Source organism: Toxorhynchites rutilus, chromosome 1 (assembly GCF_029784135.1).
Source record: "Toxorhynchites rutilus septentrionalis strain SRP chromosome 1, ASM2978413v1, whole genome shotgun sequence".
NCBI lineage: Eukaryota > Metazoa > Arthropoda > Insecta > Diptera > Culicidae > Toxorhynchites > Toxorhynchites rutilus.
In genome coordinates, this window is record NC_073744.1 from 12,499,229 (window position 1) to 12,519,619 (window position 20,391).

At 39.0% G+C, this 20,391-nt stretch overlaps 1 protein-coding gene across 2 annotated transcripts; it reads right to left on the bottom strand.

Moving 5' to 3' along the window:
• Positions 1 to 1,010: 1,010 nt before the first annotated feature.
• On the bottom strand, positions 1,011 to 20,244 carry LOC129762304 (polypeptide N-acetylgalactosaminyltransferase 2-like). 2 transcript variants are annotated; one of them, XM_055760452.1, is made up of 5 exons: positions 19,769 to 20,244; positions 18,381 to 18,898; positions 2,324 to 2,562; positions 1,734 to 2,262; positions 1,011 to 1,674 (listed from the first exon to the last, which is right to left on the bottom strand). In XM_055760452.1, exons 2-5 carry the CDS (start codon positions 18,686 to 18,688, stop codon positions 1,059 to 1,061), a joined length of 1,692 nt encoding a protein of 563 aa, XP_055616427.1. In that variant the 5' UTR covers positions 18,689 to 18,898; positions 19,769 to 20,244; the 3' UTR covers positions 1,011 to 1,058. The 2 variants fall into 2 exon arrangements, with proteins under 2 accessions (XP_055616427.1, XP_055616428.1); XM_055760453.1 differs by having other exon boundaries at positions 19,670 to 20,244.
• Between the last annotated feature and the right edge of the window lie 147 nt (positions 20,245 to 20,391).

Sequence of the window (20,391 nt, forward strand, 5' to 3'; positions counted from 1 at the left end):
TTCTTTGTTTTTAAAAGGATTTAAACTTTGCAGTTCATTCGCCTCTAAGAAAGAACTGAACATTTTTTGTCTTATTATTATGGTACACGCTACGGCGAATTCTATTGCTGCACTTTTGCTCGGGTATTCTGGAATATTCGCTATAAACAATGGAGCTTTGTTTTATAGCGGGTTCGTTTCCATCCGTTCCAGTTCTATGACAATGCGATTGTTATTGTTTCGATTCCGTAATGTTATTGTATATATTCATTGTGATGACCAGGGTTGCCAACTATAATTGGAAAAAATCAGGAAAAATGAAAATAAAAATCAGGATAAATCAGGATAGCTCATATTGGGTTGTCCGAAAGGTTAATGTCGATTTTTGGGAAAACAAAAGCAGCATTTTAAATCAAAGCATTATAATCTTTCTTTCGCCATCTTTCACACAGCATAAATAAAAGTTTAGGGATATCTATGCCTAAAAGCACTGTACTGCTCAATTGTGCGCCCCATCCTGGAATATTCATCGATCATCTTGTTAACTGAGTGCTTCTTTGACTCCAAATTGTGCTTTGCATCCTGCCCCGTCACAATATGACCTTAGAACATCTTAATCCAGCCCTCTTATTCGCTTTTTTTTGACGTGGGATAACGAAAACCTTCTCGCTGCTTGCCTCGACGACAGCTTCGGGTTCCGCTTGAAAGTCCCACTATTCCTGCATGTTAAAAAATATGGTTTTCACCAAACCGTGTCACAATGTTAAACACCTTGGATTTCGGAAATTTCTAGCTCTCGAACGGATAGACTAGGATTTTCGTTTCGAGAGTACAGGAACAAATCGCGAATCCGATGAAGCCACGATGCAAACAAATGATCTTACAACCAATGCCTACTAAATTGTATTTTTTTTTCAGTGAAATTTTGATACAAAAATTCGTCCAGATATTTTCGTGTTCAATCTTTAGAAGCTATTAAAGCTTACAGGGGTCCAATTAACTGCTAAATAGTGACTGTCATCTAACAGAGAACAACAAGAGCACCAACAGTCTTTTCGTTTATTTCATCTTCCAGATTCTCACTTTAAATGCTGTATTTCGACCGAAAAACTCCACAGTTGACTCGGAGCTCCCCGTCGACACTCGCTAGCACCAACATCCGCTCCGACGAGATTCTCCAAACACATTTCACTTTCGCTGTGAATCAGTGTCCCTCCAATCCTTTCCCAGCGCTGCTCCCGTTGTCCCGTCTCACCCTCCAAACATTGCTCCAGCAGCACCAATCCTTCCTTCACATTCATACACGCACCCGAGTCGGTACTGAGTTGGCCACTTTTTTTATTCAACGACCACTTGCTCGCACTGTCCATATCCTCCCGATTGCAATCAATCAGCACCACATCATTCTCCTTCGTCAGCTGACTACGCCTGCGAGATTTCTTATATTTTGGCTTCACATCTAGACATCGCTCACCGTGCCGCAGATGACCGAAGGCAACATTATTCTCGTTTGGTAACTTCAAATCGATAAACACATTCTGCAAATACCAGCTGAATTTACGACAGTTCAACTGTCTCTTCAAAGTCTTCAAATCTTGGAGAGAACCTACGTTCAGCGAATTTGCCTCCGGACGCATCTGGTAGAAAAAACTTTGGAACTCATCCAACCAAACGGAGGCAATGCGCTTAGTATTTCTGGAACATATTCGAAATAAATATTATGTCGTGCTTTTGAGTTCATGAGTGTTTCATACCTAAGATAGGTAGCGGTACTTCCCTGTGGAAATCCATACGGATGCTTCTTGCGAAATACATGCCCAATTCGAGAGCATGGAACGACTTCCACGTGGGCCCCACATAGCCATGCTTTCAGGGAGAACTCCAACGATTCCCCACCCCAAATCTCCAGCCCATTATCGAAGCCACCCAGCTGTTGGAACAACTTTTTGGCAACAGCGAATATTCCACCCGAAATGGCCGGACTGAAAAATGGCAACGATTCATCATAGCTCCGGTGTTCCAGTTCCTCCTGTGCCACTGGGAGCCACCGAAATCGTAAACTCCAATCGAATCCACCCCTCAGCCGTGCCGAGTTCGGTCTGTACTCGAACGTATCCGGATCGATCACATCGATGATCGGACTCAGCACCGCAGTGGGACCGATCGTGAGCCGATCTATCAGCGGCTCCAGCCATCCTCGATTCACCTCGCAGTGACTATCGAGGAACACGACGTAATCTCCGCGGGCATAGGCTACCCCAATATTCCTGGAACGAATCAATCCTTGCTTCAGTGCTCGTTGGAAGAGTTCTTGCTGCTAGTCTGTGAGGTCTGTCGGACCTACCTTCCCGCACGTAGTTGCGATGAAATCGTACCAAAGGCAACTGTCCCAGGAAGCTGAGGTCGTTCTCGAGCGCGGTGCTGCAATCGTCGATAACGATGATCTCACGAAGCAGATCGGATGGGGTGCGCTTCAGGATACTGGTGATGGTTCGCAGCAGCGCAGAGGTGGCCTCGTTGTGGAACGTTATTATCACAGATGTAGAGCGCTCGGGGGAAACCTGAAACTCGCGCGATTTACATCTGAAATGATAAATTTGAATAGGACAATCTTATTTTTTTTTACTTTAACTAGCTGACCCGGCAAACGTTGTTCTGCCATTAGTTTGGTTCCTCAATAAAAATAATTTATGGTGTAAATAAAAATAGGTGGGTTTGAATGTTTTAACTAGTGATGAAACGGATAGTAGTTTGGCCGGATCGCCGGATATTCGGCTCTTTATTTGCGAAGACGAAACTGGGAGAAATTGCATGTTTGCATGAAGCAATACAAAATTGCGATCCATTCGGGTAATTCTAATTTGATCGAATTTCATAATACGGGTGAATAGTTGATCAGTAAACGGGCCTGCAGTTTCCAGTGAAATTACACGTATTTTGTCCACTAACCATACTAAAAATGTGTGTATGGGGTAATAATCGCTTCTGCCATTCAATCAAATACATCTAGCAACGTGTGGAACCGAATGCAAAAATGTTGCAAAAAAGCTCATTAAAGACATCATATTTTGTTTGAACACACGTGCTGTATGTAATCAAGATTTCGTTACTTAATGTGACATAGGGGGGAGGCGGGGTAGCCATGATCGTTAGGTAACAAAATTCAATTTTTATTCCTAAATAAATTCACGGGCCCCTATATGCTTTAGCAGCTACCCAGCAAACATTAAATCGCATAACAAGCGTATATATAGCATCATATGCCCTAAATTTTGGTTGGCATATAATGCGCCTTGTGCTCCCGTGGCCGAGTGGTTAGCGTCATAACTAACATGCCGGGTGTTCGGGTTCGATTCCCGTTCTGGTCGGGGGAATTTTTCGTCAAAGAAATTTCCTCCGACTTGCACTGTGATCACGCGTATTCTAGAGCTTGCCACTCAGAATGCATTCAAGGCGTGTTATTTGGCATAGAAATCTCAACTAAGTACTAATAAAAATGACGCAAGTAATACTACGTTGAGACGGTGAAGTTCCTCTAGGAACGTTAGTGCCATTGAAGAAGAAGAAGAAGATATAATGCGCCTAACTGGCATATGCATGCAAAAGTGGAGGCCATAAACATACATGGGAAATGCTTACCGAATTAGTTTGGATAAATATGCAACTTTGACCGACTATAATATCGATTATGTTGAAATTGAATTGCGATCTAATATGAATATATTCATGAATTGTCAACGCATCTAAAATGACTTTTGCCATACTCATATACGATTTATTACACACATAGAAAAAAAAACAAATGGAGAAAAATATTTTCGTAAAATGTTTATTACAGCCTCACGAATCGCTATTTTCATATATGAGTATTTATATTTGTAGAAATAATAACTATTAAATTTACTTGTGTTGGGAGTGGAATATAAATGTTTAAAATGGCACAGATTGATGTTTGGTGAAAACTGATCCGATGTGGGTTCGAACTCCTGTCGTCTGGATTATCATCTACCAGCTATCTCGCGCGGCTATCTGAAATTTAATTCAACAGCGGTTAAAACTCATACATATGATTCGATATGATATAACCTAATACATTCTATGCAGTAGGATCAGTCATTCCTGGTTTCCGGGCCATATAAGAGCCACTTTTTTTGACGTGGGACTACGTCTAACCGGAGTATATGGGGGGTAAAATGGAAACCTAAACACAGAACATGCAGGAAAAAATGAAAGATTCCGAATGCTTATAACTCGAACATTTCTTACTGGATCGGAAAGATGATTGCATCAATTTATAGGGAATATTTCTACGCTTCTGTCGCAATTAATAAAATGTTATTTTTCATTAGATAAACAATTGAACAACTGTATAATGTTAAGCGATATCTAAACGCCCTAACTGCCTCATTTTGATTGGCCCGATCTACGGTTTCCCTAACACAGCCATCAAAACCAAGCAGCCTTGGGGGAATCGGCATTGTAATACATGAAAGTCGGGGGTATTTTTGTTCCGACTGAAATGTGTTTCCCAACACAGACTCTAGAACCAAGGTGTCTGAGGAAATTAGCATTGCAAATTCGTGTAAGTCGGGGGCATTTTTGTTCCGACTGAAATGTGTTTGCCTCTAACACAGACTTCAAAACCAAGATGTCTGAGGAAATCGACTCAGCAAATAAATGCAAACTGCGAGTACTTTTGTACTCGCTTGCCTTTGTGCAAGTGCCTGAAGTTCATCAAATCAAGCAAATTCGCGGTTCGAGAAAAACGTACACTTGAGAGATGCAAACTTCAGAAGGAAACGTAAAATAAAATAATCGTTTGATAATAATTTTATTATTCCGTTCACATATTTTGTCCTAGGCATGATAAGAAACGTAAAAGGACTGTCATTAAATTTACTTGTAACGAAGAACATAATCTATCATAATGCATTAATTGACCTTATATGGAATTATTGAATTGTTTCATTCTATCCAAAATTTAATCAATACAAACGAATGATTGCTACGCTAAAGCAGTCCCACGTCAACCTTGCGGTTATATCATAGATATAACCCACCCATTTTTTTAATTTAATTATTTTATATTTTGTATGTGTTCAAACATTGCTGTTATGAAATGAAACTTGTCAATGTTAAAGCATTTCATTGACATCTCAATATGATGTAATATGTTTTTTATTAGGAGCTAATATGATTTACTGTTTCATGATTTTCTTCAGCATGCAACACGATTTACTGCAGTACTGAATCGATTTAAATTATACGCTTATACGACACACAAACTGCATCAGTGTAATATACGCATATGATGCGGATTAAATATATTTTATGACAATGTATATCATAAAACTGATGTTTGTTATACCGAATTGCGACTTAATTTGATAATGATATATAAAATCGAGTTTTTACATTTTATGCGATTTCAAATATACACGATACATACTTTGATTGATATTATATGCGATTATGATTTATTCTGATTTCTTGTAAGACTTAGCACGTGCAAAATTATACGATTTAATGTTTGCTGGGTAGTTTCGATTCTGAGACCGAATGAGGTGTGTTTCCTGCGCCAAGATGATAAAGCAAGTGTTTTAATGGATTTAACAGCAGTCAGTAAGCAAGCACCGATAGATGCATCTCGAACAGAGTTATAATATCTTCATAATATTCTGTATTTCTACAGATTTTGACGTAGGACTACGTCTAACCGGAAGATATAGGGGGTGAAATGAAAATCTAGGCACTGAACAAGTAGGAAAAAATGCAAGATTTGGAACGCTTATAACTCGAGCATTTCTCAATAGATCGCAAAGGTTTTTGCATCAATTGATAGGAAATATATCTACGCATCTATCATAACGAATAACATTTTATTTTTCTTGAGATAAATAATTGAATAATTGTGAAATATCAAGCATTGTCCAAATGCACTATGTGCCCATTTTTGATTGGTCCATTTTGTGCTCCTCAAATCGTACCGACCAAAACGGTCAACCAGAGCAGCAGCGAAATACAATGAAGCACGATTGGAAAGGAAAAAGAAAAAATATGAACGAAACATTGGTCGCAGTCTCACACATGCGTAATTCTCGAGCCAGCCAGTCAGCTTAAAAATCCCCGCTCCGCTGCCGTAACGATCATTCTTTGTGTGGACACCGACTGGACAACATCGTTGCTGGACGAGCTGGATGGCGAGGGATCGAGTGCCTTTCTCAAGGCAATGGGGGCGGAGGTGTAATGAAGGAGTTAGAGTAGAGTTTTAAGGGCCTTTCTCAAGGCTAGAGACGAATGAACTAAAAAGTTTAAAGTCTCTATAATACCACCACCGTAACGATCATTCTCATCCGAACCGTACACCACATCGTTTCGCATGACATCACATCAACAAACCAACACAAGCAGCCATGGTTGGATATGGCAAAGGAGGAAAAGTGAAGGGAAAGGCAAAATCCCGCCCGAACCGTGTTAGTCTGGAGTTCCACGCAAGGGTAGCTAGGCCGAGCGCGTTAGTACCAGTGCATCAGTCCACCTAGCCGGCGTTATATAGTTTCGGCCGCCGAAGTGGAAAAGCTGCTCGCGACGATAAGAAAACCCGCATTCAGAACAGACCACATTCGGTTCGGTGGACATCAAGACAACACAACAGGCAGTTGCAGCGAGTGGCGAGTGGCAAACGCAATCGCAAAACGACAGCAGGTAGCAGAAGAAAAAAGTTTGTTCTTTATACAATCTGCTTTGGTGGCAAAACCAAAACAAGGCGGCATCGAGGACGTTCGAAATGGTTTTTTTTAAACCACGAGTACTAAGTTTTCTAAATTGGAACCATTCCATAAAACACGGCGCTTATCAGGGCCATTAAACCTTTCAAAAAAGAGTTTACGAAATACAGTTCAATGCATTCTAAAATAATATCCAAAATAATAATAAGACACAAATTGATTTTTTTATAATTTGTTTGCCAGGATATGATGAGTATGTGAATTTGGCAGTTGTTCTGAGCTTATTGATGGTTGGGGACTTTCCCGATTATTCAATTTTCACCAATTCTTAAATTGCTTCTAGATTGAAAGTACAGTAATTTATATTTAGCTCGACGTTGAGCTAATTGGATGGATCTGTAATGCGACATTTTTGTCGCAACATACAGTTCGGGGTCCAACTTATGACCCCACATTGAAAGTTGACACTGTACCACTGTCATCGGAAATGTTCAATTACAGGTTTAAATCGCCTCAAATGCGACACGGAGTGTTTCTCCGGCACGTCGCATTAAATGTAATTTACTGAACAACATGTCACAAGCTGAATGGGAAGAAATTTTCCAACTGTGAAAGCTGTGGCGAGTGGCAAACGCAATAGCTAAACAGGAAGGTTTAACCGAACAAGATGGGGATATCGAGTGATTAAACAGTAAACTAATCCATTTTTCAGGTAGATAGGTAGGTATTCACGTAGGAGAAGAAAATAAAACAATATATTTAAAATATATATTTAACAAAAGCTGTCCCCTTTGTATAGTCCTACGTCACTCCGGTTATGTCCCCGACATTACCCACTCGTCTTTTTTAGACTTTTTTAAACCACGATTTTTTTTTGTGTTTCATACAAAATTAACAGATTTTTCAAAATAACGTTGCAATAATGGCTTTAGGTTGATGATATTGTTCGCATCTCACCTATTTTATTCATATAGCGTTATAATAAATAAATAACATCGTTTATCCTTTTCCTACTAAAGTACAGAGAATGTAAATTCGAAAAGTACATCCATACTGTCGTGAAAATTAATTTCCTTTTAAAGTATATTTTTCAAATGGATTGAAAATGCACATTTCAAAACGAAAAGAAGGTATCAAATCAATTCAGGAAATATTAAAGCTCGAACCAAAAATACTGAATTCGCCCGCTCTCAATGAAATCAGTCGTTAAACATAACCTAAAGAGATTCAACTACGACCGAAATCCTATTTTCCTGTTTTTTTACATCAAATCTGAAGTTCCAGGACCAGACATTGGAGATTTAGAAAGGCATCGGAAGATATCTACATAGGTGTTGAAGATGTAGAAATAGAAGCTATTGAACTGGGAGCGAACAAAACAATAACTTTTAGGATCATCTGCTGAACCATCAAATTGTTGGACGAATAAAGTTTGAATAACAAATAGAAATTTAAATAAAACCATACTCGATTAAATTGTTCAGAATGAAAAAATCCTGTTCTGTCCATATCCTCAGCATTAGCTAAATAGTAACTTTATGTGCCCTTCTCAAGCATTGACAGTTCCCCAGTTCAGCCTTAAGGCTGTTTTAGACGATGCCAGTCAGCGCTCTAGTTGAAGTATCCAGTGAATAGAGAACAGACACTCTGTTCAAGTTAGAGGTCAATTACTTGTTCGATACTGGTACAAGTAACTTGAACAGAGTGTCTGCTCTCTGTTCACTGGATATTTCAACTAGAGCGTCGTCTAAATCAGCATCGTCTAAATCAGCCTTTATTATGCTACCTTTTAATTCTTTACTGTCATTACATTTTTGTGTGTACATGAAATGTACCCTTAGAAAAATCCTCGGTCGAAAACTACTGAATACATTTGGTAATGCAAAATTAATAGAATGTACAAATTTTTTGTACATATTGTCAACAAACCCGCATCCCTACCAGAGATTAGTATATTTTACTCGATAACATTAGTAAGCTTGGATATTGTCATATCTGAAAATTGGTGAGAAAAGCGCGTATTAACCATTTTCATTGTTCCCAAAAGGCAATACGGAGGTATAATAAGGATATAATTCTGATACGTGCATTTTCGGCGAGAAAATGTAGCCGATATTGGGCTTCCGAATCATGGTTCTGCTTGACATATGTGTTTATTAGTACGGTCGAAAATGACTATAGATTGGTAGTATTTACCAAAAAATTCGTTATATTTACTAATTATTTCTCTCAGTGTATCATAATGAAAGTATTTACAAGGTAACTGAATAAATTTCCATTGCACCTCAATAAAGCAATGTATTTTTACTACAGTGTATATGTTTACAGGGATTGCGTGGATACCATCAACATCGTCTAATCAATGACTTTTATGCCAATCGATAAAGCGGAATTAGTACGATATTAAGCCGACTGTTTTACTCGTCACTTGAGGACATTCCAAAAAATGGCATTTTTAGCGTTACGTAATTTGTGCACGACGCCTTAGACATTTCATGAGGGATTCATGTTATTTGTGCATCAATCGATCTGGACTTTTCAAATATCATGCTACATGTTATTTAGTATTGTCTCAGTGGAATCGCACCTCTAGACATCCTTCGTACAACATAAACCAAGCGTCAATCAAGCGTTCGTCATAGCATGCATACAGAGCCTTATGTTGGTGGCTTATAGCTACTAGAATAAACACTTCTCATCATTTGGCACTGTTCTCAAAAGAAATGCTTCTGTTAATATTACTGGCCTCGAAAAAAGTTGCATTACTTTCTCATGCTCGAGATAAGCGCATCCTCAGTGGAGAAAATTTTGCTACTACCAAAATGCGAAACCAAATCACATACAAAATTCCAAAATGACATTTACTTTCTTGGTGACTAAATAAACGAAATAAACTCTTTCTCCTTATCTCAACAACCTCTAAAAGAGTAGCATTGCTTCATTATGATCAATATTAGCGCTAATGCAATCTCCCCTATCTCCCCTCCTTGTTTATATTCATCATCACGGCTGCATAATTTGCTCCACCAAACAATTTTGCGTTCCTTTTCAACACAAGCCCTATCTGTTAATATTGCCGGTCTAGATTAGCGTACCTCTCATCCTTTGTGGAGAGAGTTTTACTACTGTTATGCGAAACCAAATCACCGACAAAATTCGAGCTCTGTTCGGGAAAGCACACGAATGGACAGAACAAATGTATGGGAACATGGAAACGTTAAAGTTTTCATGAATTTTAACCACTTACACACCAGGGAATTGTAATGTAAAGCATATCAAACAAATCATAGGGAATTTCCGATTCGTTTGGGATGTAAATCGTCTAAATCCGTTCGCAGCAAAAATAGTTATTCACGTTATCTTTATTTCATAAAAACGTGACCTGTTTCCTGATTTGACACCCTTAATGAAAGACGTAGTTCTACGTCAAAAGTACAGATGGGAAAGATTTTCAACCCTTCTGGTACAGATTGAAATGTGGCAACACTAGTCTGGCCTGCAAATGCCATATGGAACATTCGACCGCAGTACCCACGGCAAGTAATAAAATCAATGTCGTTAATTGCTTGACTGCACTTGGACCCCGTTAAATTTAACTTTTACTATAAATTTCCTAGTATTTCTAACAAAACTCATCATTATAACATCAGATTATTTTGAGACACAATTCTCGTTCAAGATTTTCCAACCACTTGCAAATAACATGTTTCTCCGTTACATGGAATAAATGTTTTATACAGAAAATATGATAGAATAAAGACAGCCCTAAATGATTAAATTCATTTCTCGAGTTCTGCTCTTATCAACACATCCGGCGATCCTTTTTTTGTATAGATAGAGGAAGATATAGGAGTGCGTTTCATCACATTAAAATCCATTTCCAGTTTCGAACTAAGATCAATTTCGCTAGCTCGAGTAACGCAGAAATTTGTGTTTCATTTGTATGACAGCTCCCCCTAAGAGAGGGGGAGGAGTATCTAACCACCGTAAAAACATTTATTGCAAAACCTCCACACGCCAAATTTGGTTTCATTTGCTTGATTAATTCTCGAGTAATGCAGAAATTTGTGTTTCATTTGTATGGCAGGCCCCCCTTAGAGAGGGGGGTGGAGAGTCTAACCACCATATGAACATTTATTGCACCCTAAAACCTAAATATGCCTAATTTGGTTTCATTTGCTTGAAGAATTCTCGAATAATGCAGAAATTTGTGTTTCATTTGTATAGCAACCATCGCACACCCCCTCCCCCCACCCCTTTGATATGGGGGTGGAGAGTCTAACCACCACAAAAACATTTATTGCACCCTTAAACCTTCAGATGCCAAATTTGGTTTCATTTCCTTGATTAATTCTCGAATAATGCAGAAATTTGTGTTTCATTTGTATGGCAACCCCCCCTTAGAGAGGGGGGAGGGGTCTCAACCTATCACGAAATCCTTCCCCGGTCCCAAAAACCCCTACATACCAATTTCCATGTTGATCGGTTCAGTAGTTTCCGAGTCCATAAGAATCAGACAGACAGACAGACAGAAATCCATTTTTATACATATAGATATATCACTTGTTATTTTAGCACTATGGAATCATAAGAAAATCTAATAAGCATCAACACTTCCCAAGGGGAACATTTGACAGTTCATAAAGACCATTTGGATCTCGCCCGAAATTTGTTGAATACCCTTGATGCGAAGAGGACTTTTCACCAACTATGGGACAGTTTAAAGAATACACCTAATGAGCGAGAGACCCCGAAAAGTTTCGGAGTGGAAAAAAAGTACACGTGTTCATTTTCCGTAGACCTTAGAATGGGTATATGAGTATCATCACTACACCGGGTATCTAGAATTTGTCGAAGAAATATTGCTTCGCTTCATTAAACGATGTTGTATCGAATTCGATCCATTTTTCGCATGAGCTTTTTTTGCAGAAGTGACATCATTTCATCGCTGTCGCTAAGAAACGTTTCGCAATCTTTACTTTCTGATCGCAATTCTAATACAGGTCGGACTCGATTATCCGGAGTATTTTATTTTGTTTATTGTTTATTATTTTTTCCAGAAGTGACATCATTTCATCGCTGTCGCTAAGAAATGTTTCGCAATCTTTACTTTCTAATCGCAATTCTTATACAGGTCGGACTCGATTATCCGGGATTGGATTATCCGGAATATTTAATTTTGTTTATTATTTATTATTTTTATATTGGAAATTTTGAATAATTTGTATAATAATTCCGTATTGAATAATCAATATGGATATCAAATGAAAGGGATTGACTAGTAGAACATAGTTATTTATGAAAAATACAAACCCAAAATGACCGTCACCACAAGATGGCGCCATATATATTTCATTCACAACCCCATCAGTATGGGTATCAAATGAAAGTGCTTGACTAGCAGAACACAGTTATTTATGAAAAATGCAAATCCAAGATGGCAGCCGCTACAAAATGACGGATTATATATTTTCTAAGAACCTTATCAATATGGGTATCAAATGAAAGTGCTCGAATGGTAGAACACAGTAGATCTTGAAAAAACCAAATCCAAGATGGCCGCGGTTCCCAAATAAACAATTACTTTTTAATGGTTTCATTCACCTTGCCCTGTTTGTATGTATGTTTGAGTGTTTGTAGAGATGTCCATTAATTTATTGGAATTAATTGAAATTTTACCCCGTTCCTGGTCACTGAATGATCTGAAATTTGGAACATATCTTTAATTCTACTGTCATTATAAAACTGCGTATTCCATGATCATAAAAAATTCAATTTGGCCGCCGCTAAAAAACGGCTGAATGGCTTGGCTTGGAGAATACACTACATTATTAAAAACATAAATTCAAAAAGGTCGCCACCACAAAATGGTCGACTATGTACTTACTATGTATCAAAATATTCTGAAAAAAGTTAGGTAAGAAATAAAAATTTGAAAAAAAGTTGAATGATTTTATTTTAGAGAAGTAAACTAATGATACAGATAATTTACTAAAAACTAGAAAATAAGGTAAAAAAAGATGCCATTTCCTGGTCATGAGAGTCAAATGCGCAAAAAATTAGCTATTTTGAAGCTTAAAAATGGTTTGTATGTATGCGTGCAGACATCTCTTTCTGTTTTCTTTTCTCTTTTCATTTGGGATTGTGCAAAAAAAGCCCATACACCGTCGTCAATGGGGATCGAACCAAGGCAGGCTGGAATGCGAAGTTACTTTACACGACCACTCTATCCATATAGCTGTCAGCGCTATTATGAAGGAGCGCGATAATATTACACCTCATCATAAAATGACGTTGGAAGGTGTTTTCTAAGCCGATAGAGAAGAACATGAACGAGAATATATCTTTCTCTGTCTCCTGTTTCGCTCCCTCATATTGGCTCTAGCATATATATCATACAAATGATATACATGTATTGGGGAGTAGAACATTTTATGTTATCTTTCAGCTCATTTAATGTAATAAATCGGGATGCCAGAAAATGTGCTAAAAATTAACTTTGGGTGTAGTAGTTATCACATCCGTTACTTCATTAATCTATAGCAATGATGAGACTGTAACAAAATCGTGGGGTATATGATGAAACAACTTACTGTGAATAATGGAAATTCAACGTTTATTTCGTTTTATTTATTTCTAATTTTCTTCGGAATATTTTCATGATGTACTGTATTCTATTAGTGAAATCATTTCATCTGATACCGATATTGAGGGAATTGCAAAAAATACATAGTCGACCATTTTGTGGCGGCGACCTTCTTGAATTTATGTTGTTTATTATGTTTTGTGTTCTCCAAATCAAGTCATTCAGCCATTTTTTAGCGACGGTCAAATTGAATTTTTCAAGGTCATTGAGTATGCAGATTTATAATGACTGTTGAATTAAAGTTGTCTTCCAAATTTCAGATAAATCAGTGATCAGGAAAGGGGACAATTTTCTATTAATGGGGGACAATCCTACAAACATTCAAACATACATACAAACAGGTAAAGCTGAATGAAACCATTTAAAAAGTTATTAGTTATTTGGGGACTGCGGCCATCTAGGATTTGGATTTTTCATGATCTCATGATTCATGTTCTACTAGTCGAGCACTTGCATTTGATACCCATATTGATGAGTTTTTGAAAAAAGACGGGTGGGTAATGTCGGGGACATAACCGGAGTGACGTAGGACTATACAAAGGGGACAGCTTTTGTTAAATATATATTTTAAATATATTGTTTTATTTTCTTCTCCTACGTGAATACCTACCTATCTACCTGAAAAATGGATTAGTTTACTGTTTAATCACTCGATATCCCCATCTTGTTCGGTTAAACCTTCCTGTTTAGCTATTGCGTTTGCTACTCGCCACAGCTTTCACAGTTGGAAAATTTCTTCCCATTCAGCTTGTGACATGTTGTTCAGTAAATTACATTTAATGCGACGTGCCGGAGAAACACTCCGTGTCGCATTTGAGGCGATTTAAACCTGTAATTGAACATTTCCGATGACAGTGGTACAGTGTCGACTTTCAATGTGGGGTCATAATTTGGACCCCGAACTCTATGTTGCGACAAAAATGTCGCATTACAGATCCATCCAATTAGCTCAATGTCGAGCTAAATATAAATTACTGTACTTTCAATCTAGAAGCAATTTAAGAATTGGTGAAAATTGAATAATCGGGAAAGTCCCCAACCATCAATAAGCTCAGAACAACTGCCAAATTCACATACTCATCATATCCTGGCAAACAAATTATAAAAAAATCAATTTGTGTCTTATTATTATTTTGGATATTATTTTAGAATGCATTGAACTGTATTTCGTAAACTCTTTTTTGAAAGGTTTAATGGCCCTGATAAGCGCCGTGTTTTATGGAATGGTTCCAATTTAGAAAACTTAGTACTCGTGGTTTAAAAAAAAACCATTTCGAACGTCCTCGATGCCGCCTTGTTTTGGTTTTGCCACCAAAGCAGATTGTATAAAGAACAAACTTTTTTCTTCTGCTACCTGCTGTCGTTTTGCGATTGCGTTTGCCACTCGCCACTCGCTGCAACTGCCTGTTGTGTTGCCTTGATGTCCACCGAACCGAATGTGGTCTGTTCTGAATGCGGGTTTTCTTATCGTCGCGAGCAGCTTTTCCACTTCGGCGGCCGAAACTATATAACGCCGGCTAGGTGGACTGATGCACTGGTACTAACGCGCTCGGCCTAGCTACCCTTGCGTGGAACTCCAGACTAACACGGTTCGGGCGGGATTTTGCCTTTCCCTTCACTTTTCCTCCTTTGCCATATCCAACCATGGCTGCTTGTGTTGGTTTGTTGATGTGATGTCATGCGAAACGATGTGGTGTACGGTTCGGATGAGAATGATCGTTACGGTGGTGGTATTATAGAGACTTTAAACTTTTTAGTTCATTCGTCTCTAGCCTTGAGAAAGGCCCTTAAAACTCTACTCTAACTCCTTCATTACACCTCCGCCCCCATTGCCTTGAGAAAGGCACTCGATCCCACGCCATCCAGCTCGTCCAGCAACGATGTTGTCCAGTCGGTGTCCACACAAAGAATGATCGTTACGGCAGCGGAGCGGGGATTTTTAAGCTGACTGGCTGGCTCGAGAATTACGCATGTGTGAGACTGCGACCAATGTTTCGTTCATATTTTTTCTTTTTCCTTTCCAATCGTGCTTCATTCTATTTCGCTGCTGCTCTGATTGCCCGTTTTGGTCGGTACGATTTGAGGAGCACAAAATGGACCAATCAAAAATGGGCACATAGTGCATTTTGACAATGCTTGATATTTCACAATTATTCAATTATTTATCTCAAGAAAAATGAAATGTTATTCGTTATGATAGATGCGTAGATAAATTTCCTATCAATTGATGCAAAAACCTTTGCGATCTATTGAGAAATGCTCGAGTTATAAGCGTTCCAAATCTTGCATTTTTTCCTACTTGTTCAGTGCCTAGATTTTCATTTCACCCCCTATATCTTCCGGTTAGACGTAGTCCTACGTCAAAAAATATATAGCGCCATTTTGTGGTGGCGACCATCTTGGATTTTCAAGATCATGGAATACGCAGTTTTATAGTGACACCAGTGATAAAGATGTGTTCCAAATTTCAGATCAATTGGTCAACAGAAAGGGGGTTAAATTTCTGTTGATGTGGTGCAGCGGTACAGACAAAGTTCCAAAGTCATACATACAAACGGGTCAAGCTAGATAAAACCATTTAATAAATAAGTGCAAATCATAATACTATTACGTTTACCGAGGGAATTTTTTTTTTTTATGATTCGATTATCCGGAGGATTCGATTATCCGGAGTGAGACAAAAATCAATACTCCGGATAATCGAGTCCGACCTGTATAATATCAAATTGAATTTGTTTTTCGACCTTTTTGATTTTTCCAATAGCCGTGCACTTCGCCTTGTTTGCGAACCCAAATATTTGACATTTCTCTACGAGACAAAATTTTGCTCGAAATCTAGTACACTGAAAATATTAACTCGAAAAAGATACATTGATAGCAAATTCGATTCGATTCGAGTTTAAGTTTTCGCAAACCGACTTACTCGTTTCGAAATGCGGAATACCACCCCTGGTGTTAACTTGAAAAAAAAAATGGGTGGGTTATATCTAAGATATAACCACAAGGTTGACGTGGGACTACCTTAGCTTAGCAATCATATGTTTGTATTGATTAAATTTTTGATTGAATGAAACAATTTCCGAGTTCAATTGAATCCAATATATTTGCTTTGTGAGTAAAAAGTTTGTATGATGCCATGTAAGGTCAATTCATGCAATGTGATAGATTGTGTTCTTCATTACAAGTAAATTTAGGACTGTCATCCTTTTACGTTTGGTATGAAGGCATCTTTGTTTTGAAGTCTTTGTTAGGCAAACACATTTCAGTCGGATCAAAAATGCCCCCGATTTTCATGAATTTGCAATGCCAATTTCCCCAGGAACCTTGGTTCTGATGTCTGTATTGGGGAAACACATTTTAGTCGGAACAAAAATGCCCTCGAATTACATGTCGTGATCCCCGATAATCGTTCGACTAATCGATTAATCGAATACTTCCTACAGAAATCGATTATTAATCGAACGAATACTGCGCAACTAATAATACATCGATTCATCGATCCAAACCCAGAGAAAAAAAAACGTACGGCCGCTGCAGATTTATCCTGAAATTCAATCATTATCTTTAACGCTCCCCTAAACTCGTAAAAGAAGCTCAATGCCGCGAATTGAGATTCGTTAACCAGTTTAGGGGAGCGTAGAAGGTAGTGATTAGTTTTCAGGCAGAATGAACACTTTTTTGATTCCAGATGGCTTTCTAGCAAATGAGAAATATTAGTATAACTAATTATTGCTCTCAGTGTAACGATTAATCAATTAATCGATTATTTGGGGCGATTAATCGTATCGAAACAAACTGCTGAAAAGTATTCGATTAGCTGATGAACGATTAATTTCAAAAATCGGGGATCACTACTTAAATGTATTTGCAATGCCAATTTCCCCACGCTCCATGGATTTGAAGCCTGTGTTAGGGAAATACATTTCAGTCGGAACAAAAATATCCCCAACTTTCATGTACTTGCAATGCAGATTTCCCCAAGTCTGCTTGGTTTTGATGGCTGTGTTGGGGAAACCGTAAATCGGGCCAATCAAAACAAGGCAGGTAGGGCGTTTTGATAACGCTTAACATTTTACAGTTATTCAATTGTTTCTCGAATGAAAAATAACATTTTATGATTTGCGATAGAAGCGTAGAAATATTCCCTATCAATTGATGCAAACATCTTTCCGATCCAGTAAGAAATGTACGAGTTATAAACATTCGGAATCTTTAATTTTTTCCTGCATGTTCTGTGTTTAGGTTTTCATTTTACCCCCCATATACTCCGGTTAGACGTAGTCCCACGTCAAAAATTTTGATCGGAAATCGACCTTCTGGGACTTAAGTGCGCTACACATACAGCGTCACCGTCACCGTCCCGTCAACTATTCTCTTGGACTTATTTTGCCGACATCAAAGTGGCCGGTGATTGTGTATGTGAATGCTACCATACGATTCCCATGGGAGAATATTTGACATTTCATTCCTTCACGTTGACTTCACGGTGACGGGACGGTGTATGTGTAGCGCACTTTAGTTGAAAAAGCAATACTTTGAGTGCTTTGAGGCACCCTAAATCATATCCGATTGAGCTGATAATATTTTTTTTTGTTTGTGCCAATAAACAACATGTCAAGTTCGGTTCTTTGAATTCGATGATGAATTTTTTGTATACATCCATTGCCACTCTAATATAGATATTGCACTTTCCGCATGTCTGTGGCGAAAGTACAACGATTGATATGGAGATCACGCTCCGATAGAATCCGTTACTCCAATTGATACCCCTGAGAGCAATTCAACGCCAGTCTTCTTACTAACATTATTCCACTTCCATTCAATTTGCACGAAAGCTTTTTTTTTTTGTGTATTTCTTAATGACGAAAATAGCTCACCATCAATTTTGTGTTTTGGCTTTTATTTTACTGCAGCGCGTATCGAGCAGTGCGATTTGAAGAATTGATTCGCGACGTGGTTCGAAGAGGCTCGGCAAGAGGAAGGGAAATGAGAGGTAATTGGCCTAACCATCAGCGAAGCATACTTACTTGGCATGTCGCGTGTCCGGCAGCGTTCGATCGACGCCTATGCGGTCGCTGCGATCCAAGTCGAAGTAATGCCGCTGGTAGACGGAAGAGCCGTTGCGAACGCGAATCGTCCCATTGAGTGCGGAGGGTTTGGCCAGATCACGCCAGCTGCTGTAGATGAGCGCCAAACTGGTCGTCTGGTTAAGGTCGTCTACCTTTCGTTTGATTATCGGCTCGTGGAACAGGTAGAAATTGTTCCAGAAAATGAACATCAGCCCAAACACTAACAGCAGCAGGAAGCCGCATTTTTTGCGAAATAATATTTTCATTCTACTGTGACACGATGCCGCTGCTGTTTGTTAGGTTTTAATCTCTTTCGTGTGCTGTTCGGAGCTAGCCGCTGTTACGCCCCCCGTTAGTGGCCTCCACCGGACGCAAGGCCATATGGCAGTGCTAATCTGGTTGGTACTAATCTCGCCGGGCGTCTATTCCTCCTCAATTTAGAACGCTTGGGGATTAAGTTCCGTTTCTGTTCAAATCTGTAACGATGTGCAAGCGAAGAAGTCAATCAAATGCAAAATTCAAGGTTGTTTCGTGATTGAGCTAGACGCAGTGGCAACATTTCTCGCATTTCTGTGTCCATTTGTTTGTTTCAGATTTTGTCGCACACAGTTTAGCATCACGCTGACGCGTAACTTAAGGTTAAAAGGAAATATTTTCACGTTGTAGCACAAGTAAAAGAGCGAATTATCTCGCGCATCCAAAGATTAGAGTATCTTGCAGTGTGACCTATTTATACCGATTTGTGCTGATAAATATTTCCCGGCGAAAGCATCCAACAGCCAATTGAAATCAATTTGCGCCATCTCAAGCCTAGAGAGGTTCATCGCCACATCAACTATTACATCTAATTGTATCGCGAGCCACAATGAGCTTCATTGTTGTTTGTTGAAACATGTTGGCGTTTATTCTGGTGCACACGCATCTTCGCATCGGATGAATTACTGATTCGTAAACGTTACGAACCCATTTGCAAGTAATAATTGATGGGTGGTCGCTCATTAACTCGCTCGCCGCTGTTTCTTATCAATTTTATTGTAATTAATCTCGTGAGTCTATTCCACGTCACATTTTGTTCTGTGCGTCAAATGCAAATGTTACGGTTACGCCACAACGATCGAGAACAATTTTTAATCACACTTCAATCATGGTTTGAGCCAATATTAGCTTAAAAAGTGTCACGTGCACACAGCCAAATCTAATCAGAAACGTTGATCGTGTGCGGTGATTCCAAGATACGTAGTACGAACCGACGGCATCAAGTGTTTGCCGGCGCCAAGCGAAAACACATGTCCTTTTATCCGACATCCGGTGTTGTTGAGCTGCAGTAAACTAACGAATCAACTCACGTCTCAACACAAGACCGACCGACCGGGGGTACGTGGTCTTCGATCGCCCTGGTCCAAGTTAGAAGTAAACACACGATACACGAAAAAGTTCAAACGGTGCGTCCGCTCACAGCACCGGTTCGAGTGGAACTGGCACCCATTCACACGCAATCCCAGTGGACGAGGGCATTTTTTTTTTGCTTCCTTTCAAAAATAACAAAATCGAACTATCACTCAGCTCGCCGCCGCCTGTCTCCCCATCGGACTCCTCGGTCGGTCAATCATCCATGGTTTGCTGTGGAACAACTCTGTATGGAGCGGAAATCAGTGGAGAGTTCCTCTCTGCTTTTATCAATGGGAGGGGTACAACCTGAGATGCACTATCTCTGCCGAACATCATAAACAGAGATTTTAAATATACTACCGCCGATAGACGATATTTACGTTACAATTTTATGTCACTGCAATGGTTTTGCCAACGATATGACTTATCCGTCGAGAAAATTTTATACTTTGCATTTCTTTCTGTACTCTCTCTCTCTCTCTCTCTCTCTCTCTCTCTCTCTCTCTCTCTCTCTCTCTCTCTCTCTCTCTCTCTCTCTCTCTCTCATAAATGCTTATACGCAAACAACTTCACCGTGGGT